This window comes from Gambusia affinis, linkage group LG01, assembly GCF_019740435.1.
Source record: "Gambusia affinis linkage group LG01, SWU_Gaff_1.0, whole genome shotgun sequence".
Taxonomy (NCBI): Eukaryota; Metazoa; Chordata; class Actinopteri; order Cyprinodontiformes; family Poeciliidae; genus Gambusia; species Gambusia affinis.
Window position 1 is genome coordinate 1,087,386 of NC_057868.1, and position 18,765 is coordinate 1,106,150.

Below are 18,765 nucleotides of genomic sequence, written 5' to 3' on the forward strand. Positions count from 1 at the left end.
ACAAGCTAAAAATATCCAGACTACAGTTTTTATCAATAATAAAGTAGAGTGTACCACACCAATGGGAATGTTTTGACTTATCTAACAATGTTCATGTTATATAACTCTGGTTATATAATAAGGATTGTAACCTTCATTCCAACTCTTGGGATGAAGCTTCGTTTCCTTCCCCAGAACATTAACAGAACTAACATAAGGATTAAAACCCTTTCTACGAACAGGGTTTCTTTTAATAAATACAGAAGTTTCTAAAACATCACAAGCATAATGCTACATCCGAATATGTGTTTGGTTGTCAGACAGACAGGCTTTTAGTGCAGATGCCAGTTTTAGTGCTAATATATTATTCATATGGAATATTATGTTTTGCTCTGCCATGCAGACAAAGTTGCTTGTGGGGCTTTTTTGTTGCCATGTGACCAAGAAGGAAGGACTAGAAAGCTCTATAAACTTCCTCTGAAAAATGATTTTGGTGCAGTTCAGAAGCTCGCTGCTCCTCTTGGCGTCAGGTTAAGAGAGAAACACTTTACTGCCCACCATCACCGGTCGACATCATGAGCAGCATCGTTTCAGAACCACTCATGCGTTGGTCGGACGCCAGCTGCTAGGGTGAGTATGTAAGATTGTTTCTGATTTTAAAACTGAACTCGATGGGGAATAAGAAAACACAATAAAGAAATGAATATAATTTCTGTTTTAAATAATACAGCTGGTTATATTTGTCTCGACCAAAATAAATTACATATTCGACAGGCAAATTGAGAGAATATGCTTCTGGGATAGAAATATTCTAAATGTGTTAAAAAATTGTTTTATTGTTTTCCATGTAAGCATATACAGGGCAATTGGTTGCATGTTTTTCAGAGTACATGGAGAAAACTTCTGACATGCAGAGAAAGAAGATGCACATTCCAAACAAACAAGTGAAACTTGCTCTGACATCAAGTTTTCTGATATATAATTTCTTTCTAGATGCCGAAATCTGTGACTCGTGAAAGCAGTGGATCCTCCAGAAGCGGCAGCATCAGCAGTGACAGCAGTGGTTCTGGAGGGAACATCCGTTCTCTCCTGTCTATGAGTGAGAGCGTGCACGCTAATCTGAGCAGCTTCTTTCCAGAGCAAGCACTGGAGAAGGAAAAAACCCGCCAGCTGAGTCATCAGCTGGAAGAGATAAGGCACCTAAAAGAGGTTCATGCTGCTGCTCAGCTCAAAAACCTGGAGGATTTTCTGAAGATAAACCGAATCTCTCTCAAAGACAGTTTGGCGCATACTACAGGGATGATTTACAGGTGAAAAAACAAAACAACAGGATGTAAATGGATGCAAAACCAAAGATTAGGGAGAACAACATTTATTGAATAAAACTGGACATTTCAGGGATATGAATAATAATAATAAAAAAAATCTCCATTGCTTATTGTTTGATAAAATGCAATAGTACATTTTCACGAAGGACTAATGTATTGAGATTCTCTGGTACATATGTATGAACACAATAATTACTTTTTTTTTGTGTCAACAGAAATTTAGGAAAATCCGGACTGAGGGTGTCCTGTGTTGGATTAGGTGAGTATAAAATTAAAATAAAAGACGATCTACAATATCAACAACTACGATAAAAATTAAAATAAAACAAACTGCAGGCACGTTGGACAGCTCTCTATGGAAGTACATATGTGTCACCAGGTACAGACACAGTGCTAGCACCGGGGCCTGTGGGGCTCTCATGCTGGTTGAAGAGTTAAAGTTGGGATTTCTTTCCATAATTCCCTCTGCACCCATAAAAAGTTAAGTATTCCTGTTTTTGTGCAGGTACATGGGTTACCTTTGGAGGCCAGATCACAGATGAGGTAAGAGAAAATGTAACTACATTATCATGTACAGGACAGAGGAAGGGCAACTACACCGTGTTCCAAATTATTATGCAAATTCGATTAAAGTGTCATAAAGATTATAGTTTTTTGTTGTGCTATTAAATTTATAGATGGTATTGTGTATCAGGGCTCTTTGAATCACTATAATTAATTTCAGAGAGCTGGTTGATTAGTTTGTCTGGTGAGCTCAATTAAAGGAAATCTGCTTTAGAAGGATGTTCCACATTATTAAGCAGGCCACAGGTTTCAAGCAATATGGGAAAGAGAAAGAATCTCTGTTGACGAAAATCATCAGATAGTGTAGTGCTGATGACAAGGTATGAAAACATTAAATATTTAACGGAAACTGAAGCGTCATCATACTGAAGAGATTTGTGGCTGATTCAGAACAAAATGGGTTTGTACAGACAGAGGCATAATGAGGAAGGTTCCTGTTAGACAAATTCATCAGATTAAGAGAGCAGCTGTTAAAATGCTCTTACAAAGCAGCAAACGGTTATTTGAAGCTGCTGGCGCCTCTGGAGCCTCAAGGTGGAGGATCCTCCAGAGGCTTGTGGTGCATCAACCTACTATTGGGAATACTTGAAAATGATGCTGACCATCATTTGCATTGACCACTTAAGAAAATCTGAGAAAATATCACTTGTATAATAATTTGAACCACGGTGTAGTATACATCAATTTTGTTTTCTTAACATCTACGTTGTTTTTGTCCCAGGTGGCAGAGGAAATGACAACTTTGGCATATGAGAGTGGAATCAATCTGTTCGACACATCTGAAGTGTATAACTGTGGAAGGTAAGAGTGTCGCTTAGAATTAGTTCTATGGAAGAAATCAGACTTTTTTTTTTTTAGATATTTAAAACTATTTTTTTCACCCTGTGTAATTATGTATATGATTATTTATTTACTGTAAATTCGCCAGAAAATATTTCACCTGGAAAAAAATTATTTGCAAAAAGCAATCTAGATTGGGCCTAAAAAAAAATCCAACTTGACCCTGTCCAATTTATGGGGGAATATTACTGCCATAAGACGAGAGCACACATCTTCAGTTTAAAAAAAGGATTTAATTTCTTTTGCTCTCAAAACCTTTAATATTTGTGTTTATATTTTCAGACTGACAGCAGGACTTAATGTCTTTGTTCTCAAACTTGCTATGCTTTCACTCAAAATTCCTCTGTGTTCTCTCAAACCTTTCTCTTCCCGTTCCAAACTCCAAGACTTTTCAGATCAAGTCATAAACCCCTCTGCTCGCTTGCAAATTCTTTTCTGCTCTCGCAAGAAAAAGTACCGTTGCCTGGCAACCTCCCATCAAAGAAAATGAAAGTGTCGTATATATATGTATATATATATATAATTTATTTTCCATTGTACAAAACATAAAGTAATGTACATATAACAATAAATAAATTATTTAGAAACAAGTTATGCACCATACCATGAAGGATGTGTTGAATTTTCAGACAACTGCAAATGTAGATTTGCTTCTACGTTGTAAACCGATCTCCCATTTGAGAAAAGGGGGCACACATGTTTGTGCCACTTTAAATTTTGCATTTTTCATGCACTTTGATGTGTGATTTCTCCCTCTGCAGATATTTTCAATAGAATTTGGGATTAGTATTTGGGATTAATAATCCCAAATTAGGCACAGACGGTCTGAGTCTGTGGTAAACGCTAAATATCAAAGTATTAACAGCTTTCTTTCCTCTGTCATTCTCAGGGCAGAAGCCGTGTTGGGAGGCATTATAAAGAAGAAAGGGTGGAGGTAGATTGTTTTTAGAATTATTTTAATAATTGCAGTCTAAAATGAGTAAAATATAGTTGCCTTTTAAACTGATGTCATTTTTAAAATATAATATCTAACTTAAATTGACTAGACGTTGTGCATACAAAGCAACATTTCTGTTCTTTTCCCATTCATGTGTTCAATTGCAGGCGTTCCAGTCTTGTTATCACTACCAAAATCTTTTGGGGAGGAAAGTATGTACATATTTTCTTGTCTTCTATGTCTCTGTATGCAACAAAAGCAGTCTGGAGTTTATGTTGCCAAAGAAAATGCAGTGACTGGTACAGTATTTAAAGCAAAAATGACTTTTGAAGTCAGCACAGTCATCAGAAGTCACAAGAGAAACAATGGGAAGTTTTTGCAATCCCGAGGAAAAGAACTAATGAAATTTTGAGTCAGAAATGCCTCAGATTTAAAACACAGCTGTTGAGTAGCAACCTGTTAAAGAGGAGGATAACGGTTGTGAGAAATTTTATAAAGCATTCTTTATAAGGTGAAGAGGCAGAAGACACAAGTCTCCACCTCCACCATGTTTCCACCTGAGTCTTCTGGAGTTTCCCTTTTATAAATATTTTCATCTTTATAAATATTCCACTGTCAGTGATGTAACACTGTGATGTGATGTGCGGTGTGTCCAGAGGTCACCACCGCCACTTTCCTGTAACGTTTGGTCACTAACATTCCTGCTCCAGCTCACTTGAATTAAATTAATTCACAATAACTACACTCTAAAAAGTGTTTTCGGCTGTAGTTCATCTAATGAACTTTTTTGGTTGTTGTTGTTTTACATTAATTTAACTTTATTTATTTGGTTTATTGATGACAACTTCCCTTTTTGTGTTCAATTAACTGTAAAAGTTACAACTCTAACCAACTTAAATTAACTTAAAGGAATTTATTTTACTTTGACTTTATTTGAACAACTGAGTTCAATGCCAGTTTTGTATCCTGCGTCTGACCAACTCAATTTATTATGATCATCCAATTCAATTCAGTTTAATTTAACTACTTGAGAGAAGTTAGACAGGAAATTTACTAAGTTTTTATAACTTAATTCATTAAGTGGGTTTAACGTGACAAATTTAAGTCACTATTACTCAAGTCATTGTTTTTTCTAAGAAATAATTCAAATCCCTTACAAAAAAATCCCATGAAAATCACGTGATCACATGTGAAAATCACACAAAAAAATTATGTTTTCACATGTGATTTTCATGTGATCACATGTGGAAATGTGTGATTCACATGTGAATCACGTGATTTTACCACGAAACGTTCCAAAATCACACGTATTCATGTGCTTTCACATGTGATTCACATCATTCACATGTAAAATTTGTGTGAACCACATGTGAAAGTCACATGTGATCTACATGTGATCACATGTGATTTTCATGGGATTTTTTTGTAAGGGATCTCTGTGACCTACAGAAAGTCAACTCAAACGATTAAGTTGTTCCAAGCTAAAAAATTTTAATATTCAAATTTACGTTATCACTCACATTTTGCTTAAAATACATCTAGAACTTCAATTATCTCAAACATATTTTAACATGTTATTTTAGTTTTTCAAAGATCCTGTACACTAAAAAATTGACATAGTAGAACCAACTTCATTGAATTGCTTCAGCTGGTGAAAGGGATTCAGTTAAGTTGGTTCACATTAATGTATTAAGTTGGTTTAACTCAATTTATCAAGTTGACTTAACTTGAGAAATTTAGCTCAGTCTTACTCAAATCCTTTAGTTTCTTCAAATAAAGAAGGAAATTAAGTTTTTCTTTGGGTCAGGTGGCCTTTATTTGAGAGAAGTTAGACAGGAAAGAGAATAATGACAGAGGACATGCAGCAAAGGTCATCAGGCCAAAATCGAACCGGCGACGGCCGTGCAGAGGACTAAAGTCTCCTTAGTCCTTAGATTAAGCATAGACCAAGGTCAACAAAGATGGTGATGTTTTGTGTAAAAGGACTCGACTTACCAGGTTTCACTGAGTTTTAGTCTTGAACTGAAGCTAAGTTTTAAAAAACAGGGGAATATTACAACAGAGACTGGGTCTGACTGTGGGCCCACATCATAGCAAACTGCTGATCAGATCTTATCAAAATCAATATATGTTTGAAAGTAGAACAAATACTTTTTTCATATCAACATAGCAACAATAAATACATTTCTTTCTGTTTTTTAGTGCAGAAATGGAAAGAGGACTTTCTAGAAAACATATAATTGAAGGTAAGATGTGGAAACACCTTAACCAAAACTTTGCTTTGATTTCCTAAGATACATATATGAAAATACATGTTTTAGTGATCTGTTGTAATATTTTAATTTTACAAATCTTGTTATTAATTAGCAGAAAATCATTATATTTGACAGAAATAATGACATCAGTCTCTGTGAAATTATTCTGTTTCACTTAGTGATGGAGTCACTGAACTAAATAAACTTTTCAGGAATATTCTAAATGTGCATCTAAATTTAACAGGTTTGAGAGCATCACTGGACAGACTTCAACTAGAGTACGTGGACGTTGTGTTTGCAAATCGACCAGATCCATACACACCTATAGAAGGTTAGTGTGCATGTTTTTGAGATCAAGCGCTTTTTTATTTTATTTTGGTTTTTAAAATTTTTTTAAATTGTTTTTCTCAGTCACTTTGTGCAATACTAAGAACAGAATTACAAATCTCAAAACTTCTTGTTCAATCTTCAGATTGTTGTGTCACAGTCCTGTCTATTCGTACTCTTCTCCACCACCTCCACTTTTTTCCTATGTTAAAATAACGCTTGTATTCTGACTAAAAATTAGTTTCTGTTTCAAACCAGCACTTTTTTTCACAGCACAACCATACTCTACGAGTTGTTGTTTTTTCTTTTTACCCTTTAAAATGATCCACAACGTCTTCCTTGACTTGTGCGCTGTGATCCTTGGTTTTGATGATGCCGTCTCTTCACTGATGTTCTTTATAAAGTACAGTAAAGCCTGTAGATTGTTGACAAAGTTTTCCTTATGAAATGTCATGAAAGCAAATGATCAGATTGCATTACAAGTCTTATCAGCCTGATTAAGTAGAATATCTCAAACCGAACAAAATTATATTTGTCTGAAAGGTAATTTCTCCTTTAAAGGGAGCCTAGACTGCATGAAATGAATGTCTGGAATACATTATGAAATAATTTCATTCTCTAATCCTAAACTAACACTTTCATTCTGAACTGGATGATCAGATTGTATCTAGTCACAAAAGAATTAATAGCTCATCTGTTAATAATCAGAATATTCTAGAGAGGAATTGATAAAAAGATCTGGAAAACAAGATATCTGACTACCTAAAAGGATTCATTTAAGTTTGAGAATGAAGCATTTGATTCTCTTTAATTGAAAAAGTAACCTTATTAAATGGTCTCTTGGGCTGCATGGTGGAACAGTTGGCACCATGTTGCCTGAGAGCAAAACATTTTATTGGGTTTGAAAACTGGTCACATGCCTTCAGTCTGGGGCTGTAACGATTCCTGAAGTCATTTGAGTACCTCGTTTATTAAAATTCCTCAAAGAAAATGTATCTGGCTCGAAGCTTCGTTAATTAGTTTTATTATTTAGTGCAATGTCTTCTGGCCGGGTCATTATTTGCGTTGCACAGCGCTCTTGCTTCGGCCTATGAGTTTTTGATGAAAGCTAAGTGTTAGCAACACAACGTCCAACTTTTTATTTTGGTCTGGGAGGATTTTATTGATTTTATTTTGTTGCAGTTGAAAATAAATTTCATATCATTGTGATCTAAACAAATGGCGGTACATAGCTGGTAGATGATTTTCTGTGTGTGACGAACGAAGGTGTTAAATCCCATCGCTAACATGATCATAAATGTCTGGCCAAGGTGAGAGTTCATCTATTAAATTAACTCAGTGCCATGCAGGAAGCGGTATGGATGAATGGAAAAGCAAACAGTTACACAAAGATGTAAAGATGGTTTGTAGTGTGTTTTGTTGCAATCTGACGTGTGAAATAAACTTCAGTGGAGTTTGAAAACAAAATATGTGTGTAGGTTTATGTCTGGTTGAGCGATGTGTGTGTCCAGTTGATTTTTTTTTTCCTTTTTGGGGGGGATTTTATTGTAATCCATTGGGGGGCCCAGAAAATCTTTGGGAACCACTGAAGATGAATACATAAAGTAAAAGCTGGAGCATAGACATTTTTTACTTGCCCAAGTAAAGCCTGTCGGCTCACCAGGCTTATAATACACTGGGGGAAACCTTGCAATTGGTAAATGTGTTCTGCTTGTGTACATTTCCTGTTTGTTGTGGTCCAGTTTGTAACCCCTTTGGTCTCTTTTTTCCAGAGACAGTAAGGGCAATGACCTATGTAATCAACAGGGGGATGGCTCTGTACTGGGGAACGTCACGATGGAACTCCATGGAGATTATGGTGAGTTTTATAACAAAATACTAATTTGTTTCTTATCACTAAAAGTAAGCAAGGCTTTTGTCTTGCTGAGTTGGAGTTGGTGGTGAGACCCAAAAGTGAATTTGTCATCAGAAAAGAGAACATGGACAATTCCACTGTTGGTAAGATTCAAACTCACTGTCCACCTTATTTATGAAACTCTGATGTGGATTTGAGCCATGAGGCCAAGCAGGAAACAAGTTCAACACATTACTATAGGCATGGTGGATAACTCTAGCACCCAAACAGTGAACAATTAAACCAAACACCTGCTAATATGAGACTAAAACTAAAATAGTTTTAATCTTACCCATCAGTATGCTGACTAACCCACATCCAAACCAACAAATAAAGGAAGTTTTACCCCAACTCTACCAGATTCAGTCCAATTAGTTGATGCTTGGCAGGTTATTTGGATATTTTTATAAGGCTTTCTATCAAATTTGTGAATGCCATTTTCAAAAAGATCGCTTTATCATTTATTGATGAATCCCTCTCTCTTTTAGGATGTATAAAAATACTCAATGTTTCCACTGGACGTAAAGTTGTTTTTGCAAAGTGATATTCATTGAGTTGTATAAACTTAATGAATTGAGTTAGAAATCATAATATATTGAGTTGGATAAACTTAATAAATTGAGCTGGTCAGACAAAGGTCACAAAACTGGCATTGAAATCAATTGTTTCAAGTAAAGTCAAAGTACAAAAAAAGATCCTTTAGGTTAATTAAGTTAGTTGGAGTTGTAACTTTTAAGTTAACTGAACACAAAAAAGTAAGTTGTCATCAATAAACCAAATCAACTAAGTTAGAATAATGTAAATAAAAAAGTCCATTAGATGAACTGCAGCCAAAAACACTTATTATAGTGCAGAGTATAGATATTCTTTTGTCGTGAGCTAGAAGAGTAGCCAGTCAAAATGTTCTGAAGTTTTCTTTAATCTTTGATCAGTGAAATTGTAAAACAGTAAAAGCAAAGTTTCAATAGTAATACTGGATTAGCATTAGCATAGCAAAAGCTGACTGTCTCCTGTCTTCACATTGCTTATTTTTTCACCTGCCACAGTTAAAACCCCTTAACTGTCAAAAAAAAAGTCTAGACTTCATTTCATCTTCTCCAGGTCAAAATACAAGCTGCTCAGGCTGATTAAATCTAAACTTGATCATTCTACAAAGAACATATCTAAAAAAAAATAACAGAGAAAAAAGGGATTCTCATTTTCCATCCATCCATCCATCCATCCATCCATCCATCCATCTGTGCATTATGAAGAGATCCCTGTCTGCATAATGAATTTTTGGCTCAAGCAAAAATTGAATAGCTAAAGAATAACTTTTTTCCCTGATTCTGTCTGCAGGAGGCGTATTCTGTAGCGCGACAGTTCAACCAGATCCCACCCATTTGTGAACAGGCAGAATACCACATGTTCCAAAGGGAAAAGGTGGAAGTGCAGCTCCCACAGCTTTACCACAAAATAGGTAAGCACCTTCCACAGTATTTGGGAAAGAGCCAAAGCACAATGAAGAGCTTATGCTTTATTATAATCTTTTATTACATAGCATTTTGTAATTAATTGAATTGACATTTCCAGCTGTTTCTTCCTTGTTAAAATGCTGCAGTGGGAATTTTGCTCACTTCCATCACGATTGCGTGAGTTTGAGACCAAAATGCAGATAGGAAGTGGGAGCATGTATTGTGTTGAAAGTTTAATAAAAAATAAAAAAATAAAAAAACTTGCAAAAAAAAATCCCAGGGAGCCAGAGCAGAACAAAAACCAATAAGCTAGCTTCTGGCTGCAAAGTCAACTAATTCTACTCGTAAAATTATTTCTTTCATTTTTACCTGTAAATGTTAATGCTAAAACTAGCTGGACATGATCAATATTGTGTTAGTAGTTGGTGGTACAAAAAAAATTGTGACATTTTTTTACGGTTCCAAAATTATGGGCAGTTGAATTTTGCAGCTAGGTAGCTACGTAGCAATGTTTAATTAGCTATTATGTCGTAATTTTACGTAAAAAAAAAAAAAAAACAACACTAACAACTTTTGTTTTTTTGTTAGCATATGTTGCTCTTGGTTTGATTGGGCTCAGAGTCAGTTTTGGGGAGGGGAAGATTGGTTTTGGCTAATGCAATGTTTGTCGCTCTCTGCAGCCTTCCGACTGAGAGTCCATTGCATAACTCAGCGAGCTGCTCCACTGTATTTACTCTTGTTGGCAGTGAAACCTAATTCAAAATGAATTTGTCGTTTCCGCAAGAAAATGAAGTGAAACTCTTGGCTCAACCCAGAATTGAACCTGCAGCTTTCCAATTCAGTCAATCACTTTACTCACTGAGCTACGTTTTTCGATGCATTCACATACACAGTCAAACAGAAAGAGGGGATTCATTTAGCAATGAGAGCACAGGACTGCATTACTTTAGAATAAATTATAAAAAGATCTTCCTTGTGAATGTGTGACGGTCAGCCACAATAAAGTACATGTGAATTGAACCATTTAAAGTTGATAGAAGTTGATATATATACGCAAATGAAGCACCCGGACTGGGATAAGGTGGGTTTGGCACCATCATGTGGCCAAGAGGGATAACTACACAGTGTGGTCAGATCACACTGCACTCCTATATACCCCCAGCTTATAATTGTTTTTCACACATAGAAATATTGAAAATGTCCCTCAAATGTAGTTCATACCAGTTGGTGGCTGGGTTTTTTTTTTTTGTTTTTTTTTTGCAAACTGCCAGTAGAAATCAAGAAGAAGAAAAAGGAAAAAGGTAAGAAGAAGAAGAAGAAGAAGAAATAGGTTGCAGGTGTGAGGGGAGAGAACAAGTCAGTACAGACAGAGATAGAGCAGCACAGGGGACTAGGAAATAAATAAACACTAAAGAATAACTAGACACAAGAAATAAATGTAGCTAGAATCGCTAAGGAAGGACTGAACTAAAGTAAAACAGAAACAAGTCCGATCTATTAAAAAAGAAACTAAGGATTCCAGAAAAGACAAACTTCAACTCAGTTAAACTCTGCATTATTAAGGTTACATAGTAAACTTCATTCTGTTGCTGAGCATTATTGTATATTGAATTTATTTATCTGGGAATTGCAGGCATTGGAGCTATGACATGGTCTCCATTGGCTTGTGGGATAATCTCAGGAAAATATCGGAGTGGAATACCGCCTTCTGCACGGTAACAAATCATTCTTCTGCTACTACTTTTGTTTGCTAAACTTTGTCTCAACCTTTGTTTTTGTGTAAAAACTAACTTCTGACGGAGAAAAGTTACACAAATGGGTTAAAACAAAAATATTTAAATACCATCTTTAGCAATTAGTGTGTCAGATAAACTATGATGAGATCATATGGAAGTAAATATGTGCCATCAGAATTTGAATAAAAAATACCTCTGAAATTTGAATGTTGTATATTAGTGCTTACTTTTTCAGTATTAAAATAAATTCAGAATATATTTTTAACCTAAAAAAATATTCAATGTCATTATTTTTGCAGTAAAAAAAAATTTGGTGTAATTTTTTTTACATGGTTGCAATTTTCAGTTATTAAAAAAAATCACATTCTTATTTCAAAGTGATCAAATTTTCAATATACATATTTTTCACAGTTTAAATTTTCAGTGTTAAAAAATTCAGCATATAAAAAATTCAACTTTTCAAAATTCAAATGCAATATTTTCGTTGTCCTCCAATTCAACTTGCTCAAATTCGCCGTCTCAAATTCAGCGTCTAAAAATTCGCTGTAAAAATGGCCAAGGTTACTTCAGGTCACAGACATTAGCAATGGATGTCCGATTCCAACATCCACCTAATCACGTGACACAACCGTCATATTGAAGAAATACCAGCATCACCCAGGCTGGCGACCATGGAGTCGAACGATAACCCAACGGTGAGTTTAATGCTTTCATATTTCTATAGTATATTTTATTTTGTGCATGAAGTTTGATACATTATCTTAAAGCCTGATTTAAAACACGGGTTGGGCCGTTGTTAATCTTACACCGTGTAGTGCCGGCATATTACATCTCGCTACCTCCTAGCACCCCCAGCCCCTCCCCGCTGTCCCACGTCCAATTTCCCCAGTTTTATTTCAAAAAGAAATACCACTTGGGTCAAGTCTAGAATCTTTAAAGAGAACTGATGGGTGGCGACATTCTGGGTTGTTTGTATGTTGTCTTAGGTGAGACTGAGACAGGCAGTCTTAGTAAAGTCGTAATTTTTCAGGAGATGCTACCGCTAATATGGCTGCCTTGTGTGCTTCAAAGAGGGGCTGTGAACACTTTCCGACATTAATTATAACCACAACCCCATTCTGATCAGCTACCGTATTGTTCAGGTGACTTCATTACAACATCATCCAAAATACTGCTTCTCTTATCTGACAATTGTTGATATACAATATTAATTTGCATTCTTTTTACTTTGCCTAAAACCTCGTTCTGTTACCTAGCAACACTATAAACAACCGCCTTTGTTTTTTCAGTTGATTTTAACAAATTTTCAAGAAAATATATGCTTGTAAGTACATCTGTTAACTTATTTTAGATTAAATATCATAATTTAATTTAGATTACTCTGACTTCTCAATGCTGACCTACTGATGTCAAAATACTTTTTTATTTTACTGACAATTTTTTTAATGTTTTTTTTCTTTTTTCTCTTTTCAAGGAACTTTTGCTGAATCATATTTTTGATAGACTCCGTGATCGTTTGGAGCAGGAAGAAGCAGTTTTATATCTGGGAAGAGTGTGCACAATCAAAGGTTTGTACAAATGACAAGTTTCAATATGTGATGCTTTTGAATGTCTATAGTAACATTAGCTTTGTGTGGTCTTCAATATGATGAGATTTGAAGGGCAGTTTTTAATCGTTTATTACTCCATAATTGAAGGACTGAGCGACTGTGGAGAGATCTGTGGACGGCTGTAACATGCATCTATTATGACGTGCTACACTACCTTAAAGAAGAGGGATACCTGGACATTTCAAATGAAGCACACCTCTTCTGTTGCCATTAAGTCTTCCTGCCATGTCTGCAGGATGATCTGGATACTTTCTGCAGTGGCTGGGACAATCACCCACTTCGAACTGAAGCAACATGACTCCTAACCTGCTCTGGGTTCTTGGTCGTACACATCATCCAATTCCTGAACCCCACGGTGCCTTGACAGAGGTTATAAAGATTATAACGGAGGCTCAGATGTATTTGCTGAACATTTTATGTTCAGATTTTTATTTAATAACAATAGCTGAATAACGGCAAACGGCTGTTTGTAACCAAGCAACCAAAATCACCAGAAGGCAATCATGTTTTAACAAGATAACTATCACATTTTAATAAGATACATATGACATTATAATGTGATAGCGCTCAATTTTTTTTCCTGTGACAGCAATACGCTTCCGTGCCAGTTTAAAAATTCACCATTTATGAAATGAAAAGCAAAATACTGATCATGTTACCACAGAGGTGAATTTTAGTGCTTTTATGGTAGACATGTTAGAGAACAAAAATGTTCTAAATTTGTAATTTTTTTTTTTTCTTTACTCAAAAGGAACCCATTAGGTACATTTGTACATTGTTGTATTACTTTACATTACTTGAATTATAAGAATCAGAAAAAGTTTTGTCTTATGTTGTTTATTTTCTAATACCTAAAGCATATATGAACTCATCTAAGTACATTCAATAAAATTTTGCATAAAAAAACAATTTCAGTTTCATATTTAAAACTGCCTGTACAAACAGTACTGACTCAGAGAAATGAAATATCTACTCTGAACATTGTGTTATTCTAGTTCCTCTAGTTTTGAATTTGACAAAACTAGAGAAATTAGAGTAACAGCAATGTTGTCGCTCTAATGAGTAATACATATGATCAAATTTAAACATATGTATTGAACTTGTGATCTGACAAAATCAGAAAATTGAATTGATTCTACATTTCAACAAAACTGTTTTGTTTTAACAAACTGATTCACAAACAAAGAACTGCTACAGCTTAAATGTAGATTGTTTTTTATTTATTTATTTTTTTTAACAGGTCAATCACTCAAAGCAAGCCAAAGCCAGACTGCGTAGAGGAAATGCATGCTACAAAATCCTCACTGAAAGAGTTGTAATTCCAGTAGTGACAAGGAATTCTTAGTGTTTTGTAGTTTCCACGAACAATCTCCACAGACAGACTTGCTGGCAGATTTTCCCATCCAGTCCAGAATTTCATCATGTCTCCTCTTCCTCCACTCCGTGGTCTTTCAGTTAGTAAATTAAGTAAGTGGCTTGCAGATTCAACAATAGCATCCTGAAAATATAAAAGACAAAATATATAAAAGACAAAGTAGCAGTTGAAAAAGGATTAGTTAAAAAGAAATTTACACTTCATGAGAATGATCACTTTTACTCAGGAAAGCTCTGTGCTGTAGGGTTCCCACCTTTCAGAAATTAAAATAAGGATCTAGCAGATGGAAAGTGTCATTCTATTTCACTAGAGAAACTAAAACTGCAGTACCATAAGTTTTAAAGAATAAAGAGACAGTATAATTTCTTCAGTTTCCCTCTTAATTTTTTTTTACAATTGCTAGTATTCATCCTCACTGACACTGTTCAGCCTGGCATGTGTGTCCTCCCTTTCCTGTATCTTTGCTAGGACATGGTAGAGTATCGGTTGAGGACGTTTTAAAAAGACGCAGGTTGAGAGCGGCTCACCACGACTGCTAACCCTCTTTTGCGCCCTGGTGTTTCTAGGCAACCGTGACATCATCAATGGTCCAAAGCGTTCTGGGGTCCTTACTAGCTCCCGCCACATTAGCTGAGCTTAACATGTCTTGTGTTTTATTTTTGTAATTATTGTTACACTAAATGTTTATATGCGTGTGATAGGCGTTACTGTCGGACAAACAGAAATACCGAACAAATCGCGTCTCGTTCACGGCGATTCCGTATTTCTGAAAGGGATGGCAATCCTACTGTGCTCTTCTCTCATTAAAATTATAGAAACTATATAAAACACAAATAAATCTACAATTTGTAAGATTAACAACGGCCCAACCCGTGTTTTAAATCAGGCTTTAAGATAATGTATCAAACTTCATGCACAAAATAAAATATACTATAGAAATATGAAAGCATTAAACTCACCGTTGGGTTTGCGTTCGCCTCCATGGTCGCCAGCCTGGGTGATGCTGGTATTTCTTCAATATGACGGTTGTGTCACGTGATTAGGTGGATGTTGGACTCGGACATCCATTGCTAGTGTCTGTGACCTGAAGTAACCTTGGCCATTTTTACAGCGAATTTTTAGACGCTGAATTTGAGACAGCGAATTTGAGCAAGTTGAATTGGAGGACAACGAAAATATTGCATTTGAATTTTGAAAAGTTTAATTTTTTATATACTGAATTTTTTAACACTGAAAATTTAAACTGTGAAAAATATGTATATTGAAAATTTGATCACTTTGAAATAGGAATGTGAATTTTTTAATAACTGAAAATTGCAACCATGTAAAAAAAATTACACCGAATTTTTTTTTACTGCAAAAATAATGACATTGAATTTTTTTTTTAGGTTAAAAATATATTCTGAATTTATTTTAATACTGAAAAAGTAAGCACTAATATACAACATTCAAATTTCAGAGGTATTTTTTATTCAAATTCTGATGGCACATATTTACTTCCATAAGATCATCAGTCTAAATAGGCATTTATATAGACACTCACCGGCCACTTTATTAGGTACACCTTGCTAAAACTGGGTTGGACCCCCTTTTGCCTTCAGAACTGCCTTGAAGGCAGGTGAATGATATACATTCACTGGCACTTTATTAGGTACACCTGTCCAACTCCTCATTAACATAAATGTTGAATCAGCCAATCACATGGCAGCAACTCAAACCATTAAGCATGTAGACGTAGCCGAGACGATCTGCTGCAGTTCAAACCGAGCATCAACATGGAGAAGAAAGGTGATTTAAGTGACTTTGAATGTGGCATGTTTGTTGCTGTTCTGAGTATGTCAGAAACTGCTGATCTACTGGGATTTTAACACACAGACATCTTACAGGTAGTTTGAAAAAGAGAAAATGTTGATATCAGAGGTCAGAGGAAATTGACCAGCCTGGTTTGAGCTGATAGAACAACAGTAACTTCAATAGCCACTCGTTACAACTGAGGTATGCAGAAGAGCATCTCTGAAACCACAACATGTCAGACCTTGAGGGGGATGGGCTACAGCAGCAGAAGACCACACCAGATGCCACTGCTGTCAGTAGAAAACAGGAAACTGAGGCTAAAATTCACACAGGTTCACCGAATCTGGACAATAGAAGATTGGACAAACATTCCCTGGTCTGATGAGTTTCAATTTCTTCTGTGACATTCGGATGGTAGGGTCAGAACTTGGGGTCAACAACATGAAAGCATGTTGTTTCAACCTTCCAGACCTCTGAGGTCTTCTGGTTCTGGTTCTGCTCTGCATCCCCAGAACCAGAACCAAACGAGGAGAAGCGGCATTTAGCTTCTATGCACCAAAAATCTGGAACAAACTTCCAGAAAACTGTAAAACAGCTGAAACACTGACTTCCTTTAAATCTCAACTAAAAACCCACTTGTTTAAAGTTGTATTTGAAACGTAATCAATTGCAAATTTATTGACGGAATCTGACTATGTTGTGTTTTTATTGTTGATTCTATGTTGCATTGTATTTTTGTGTTTGATTTGATGTAAAGCACTTTGAAATGCCTTGCTGCTGAAATGTGCTATACAAATAAAGTTTGATTGATTGATTGATTGATCCATGCTGGTTTGTATCAACGGTTCAGGCTGCTGGTGGTGAAATGGTGTGGTGAAATATTTTCCTAGGACATTTTGGGCTCATTAGGACCAAATGAGCATCGTGTCAACGCCACAGAATATTGTTACTGACCAGGTCCATCCCTTTATGACCACAGTGTACCCATCTTCTGATGGCTGCTTACAGTAGGATGATGTGCCATTTTTATAAAGCGCAAATCATCTCAGACTGGTTTCTTGAACACGACAATGAGTTCACTGAACTCGGCTGGTCTCCACAGTTACCAGATCATCTTTGGGATGTGGAGGAACGGGAGATTTGCATCATGGATGTGAAGCTGACAAATCTGCAGCAACTGTGTGATGTTATCATGTCAATATGGACCAGACTCTCTGAGGAACGTTTTCAGGAACTTGTTGAGTCCATGCCATGAAGAACTAAAGCAGAAGGGAGTCCAAACCGGTACTAACAAGGTGTACTTAATAAAGTGGCCAGTGAGTGAACATGTCTATCACACTGTGTCTCAATATGAATAGTTTTGTCTATTTTCCATAGTGAAAATCTGATCTGTGATATGTGTGTGTGATCTCCCACAGGGATATGAATGGATAAAAGACAAGATAATGAGTGAGGAGGGTCACCGAGAGCAGCTTAAACTGCAGGAACTAGAAACCCTCGCACAGCGACTACAGTGTACCTTGCCACAACTTGCTATTGGTAAACTATACAGGGTTGTCCTGTGACTGTCATTTATTTTGGCCATTCTGTTTGAACAGTTCCATTTCTGGTAAGGACTGCGTTTAGATTGAACCCTTTTGTCTGACATTTTCACAGCTTGGTGCCTGAGAAATGACAAGGTGAACTCTGTGCTGCTGGGGGCTTCCAGACCTGCTCAGCTGCTGGAGAACATCAGAGCCTTACAGGTCAGAGTTCACAGTAACACTGCAAATACGAAAAAAAGGTCTGATTTAAATAAATAAGAAAACACACTACAGCTTGACTTTAAATTGGCAAGAGTTTTTATTATCTGTGATAGCACACTAACTGGAACTTTAAGTAAAACTTTTTGTTTTACTTTAAAGAATGATTTTATTTTGTCCTTTATTTTTTACAGGTTCTTCCAAAGATAACAGCGTCCATTGCGTCTGAGATTGATTGCATCTTGAAAAACAAGCCCCATTGTAAAAAGGGTTTCAGATTTTCAAAGGAGCACTGATAGGCTGCTGTAGGATTTTGATCCTTGTGTAATTCATGCACACTTCACTGTTCTTTTTTTTTTTTTTTAAAGCAACTGAAACTCAAATAAACACATTTACACAACACTACTTCTCAAATATATTGTAATAAATTAACTGCTGCCACAAAAACTGAGAGAAATGTTCAAAAGACCAGAGTTTGACACAAGCTAGTGAAAAAAGAAACCCAAAAAAGAAATAAAAAGACAAAATATGGACTGACTCTTGACCAGAGACGGATTGTTTCTCCGGTGTTGTAATGGGTCCAATGAATCCAACAGCTGAATCTTCTTCTTCTTCTTCTTGTTTTTTTTATGGCGGTTGGCAAACAACTTTTAGGTGCATTACCGCCACCTTCTAGACTGGAGTATGGATCAGATGTAAAATCACTATAATCTTCCCATAATACCTGTTCTTCTTAGAAAATTAAAAATACTATTAAAAACTACATCCCCCGATGATCTTTGAAGCAAACTTCTAATATCTAATTTATTTTTATTCCTATTTAAATTTCTAATTAACTCCTCCCTTTCTCGAACATACTTACTACATTCTAAAAAAAAATGTTGTATTGTTTCTAATTTCCCACAATAACTACAGAAACCTGTATCATGT

At 35.8% G+C, this 18,765-nt stretch overlaps 1 protein-coding gene across 1 annotated transcript; it reads left to right on the plus strand.

Annotated features, from left to right (window-relative positions):
• Positions 1-596: 596 nt before the first annotated feature.
• Positions 597-18,396, plus strand: LOC122829932 (voltage-gated potassium channel subunit beta-2-like). Its single transcript, XM_044114863.1, has 16 exons — positions 597-609; positions 973-1,289; positions 1,523-1,566; positions 1,813-1,850; positions 2,593-2,672; positions 3,601-3,645; positions 3,816-3,860; positions 5,851-5,894; positions 6,148-6,234; positions 8,003-8,088; positions 9,463-9,583; positions 11,212-11,293; positions 15,901-15,913; positions 17,512-17,632; positions 17,750-17,838; positions 18,030-18,396. Exons 2-16 carry the CDS (start codon positions 973-975, stop codon positions 18,129-18,131), a joined length of 1,314 nt encoding a protein of 437 aa, XP_043970798.1. The 5' UTR covers positions 597-609; the 3' UTR covers positions 18,132-18,396.
• The last annotated feature ends 369 nt before the right edge of the window (positions 18,397-18,765 follow it).

Coding starts and splice junctions, on each gene's coding strand:
- LOC122829932 (XM_044114863.1), top strand. CDS start 973: ATGCCGAAATCTGTGACTCGTGAAAGCAGTGGATCCTCCAGAAGCGGC. Junction 2,673..3,600: donor GAAGTGTATAACTGTGGAAG/GTAAGAGTGTCG, acceptor TGTCATTCTCAG/GGCAGAAGCCGTGTTGGGAG. Junction 17,633..17,749: donor CTTGCCACAACTTGCTATTG/GTAAACTATACA, acceptor ACATTTTCACAG/CTTGGTGCCTGAGAAATGAC.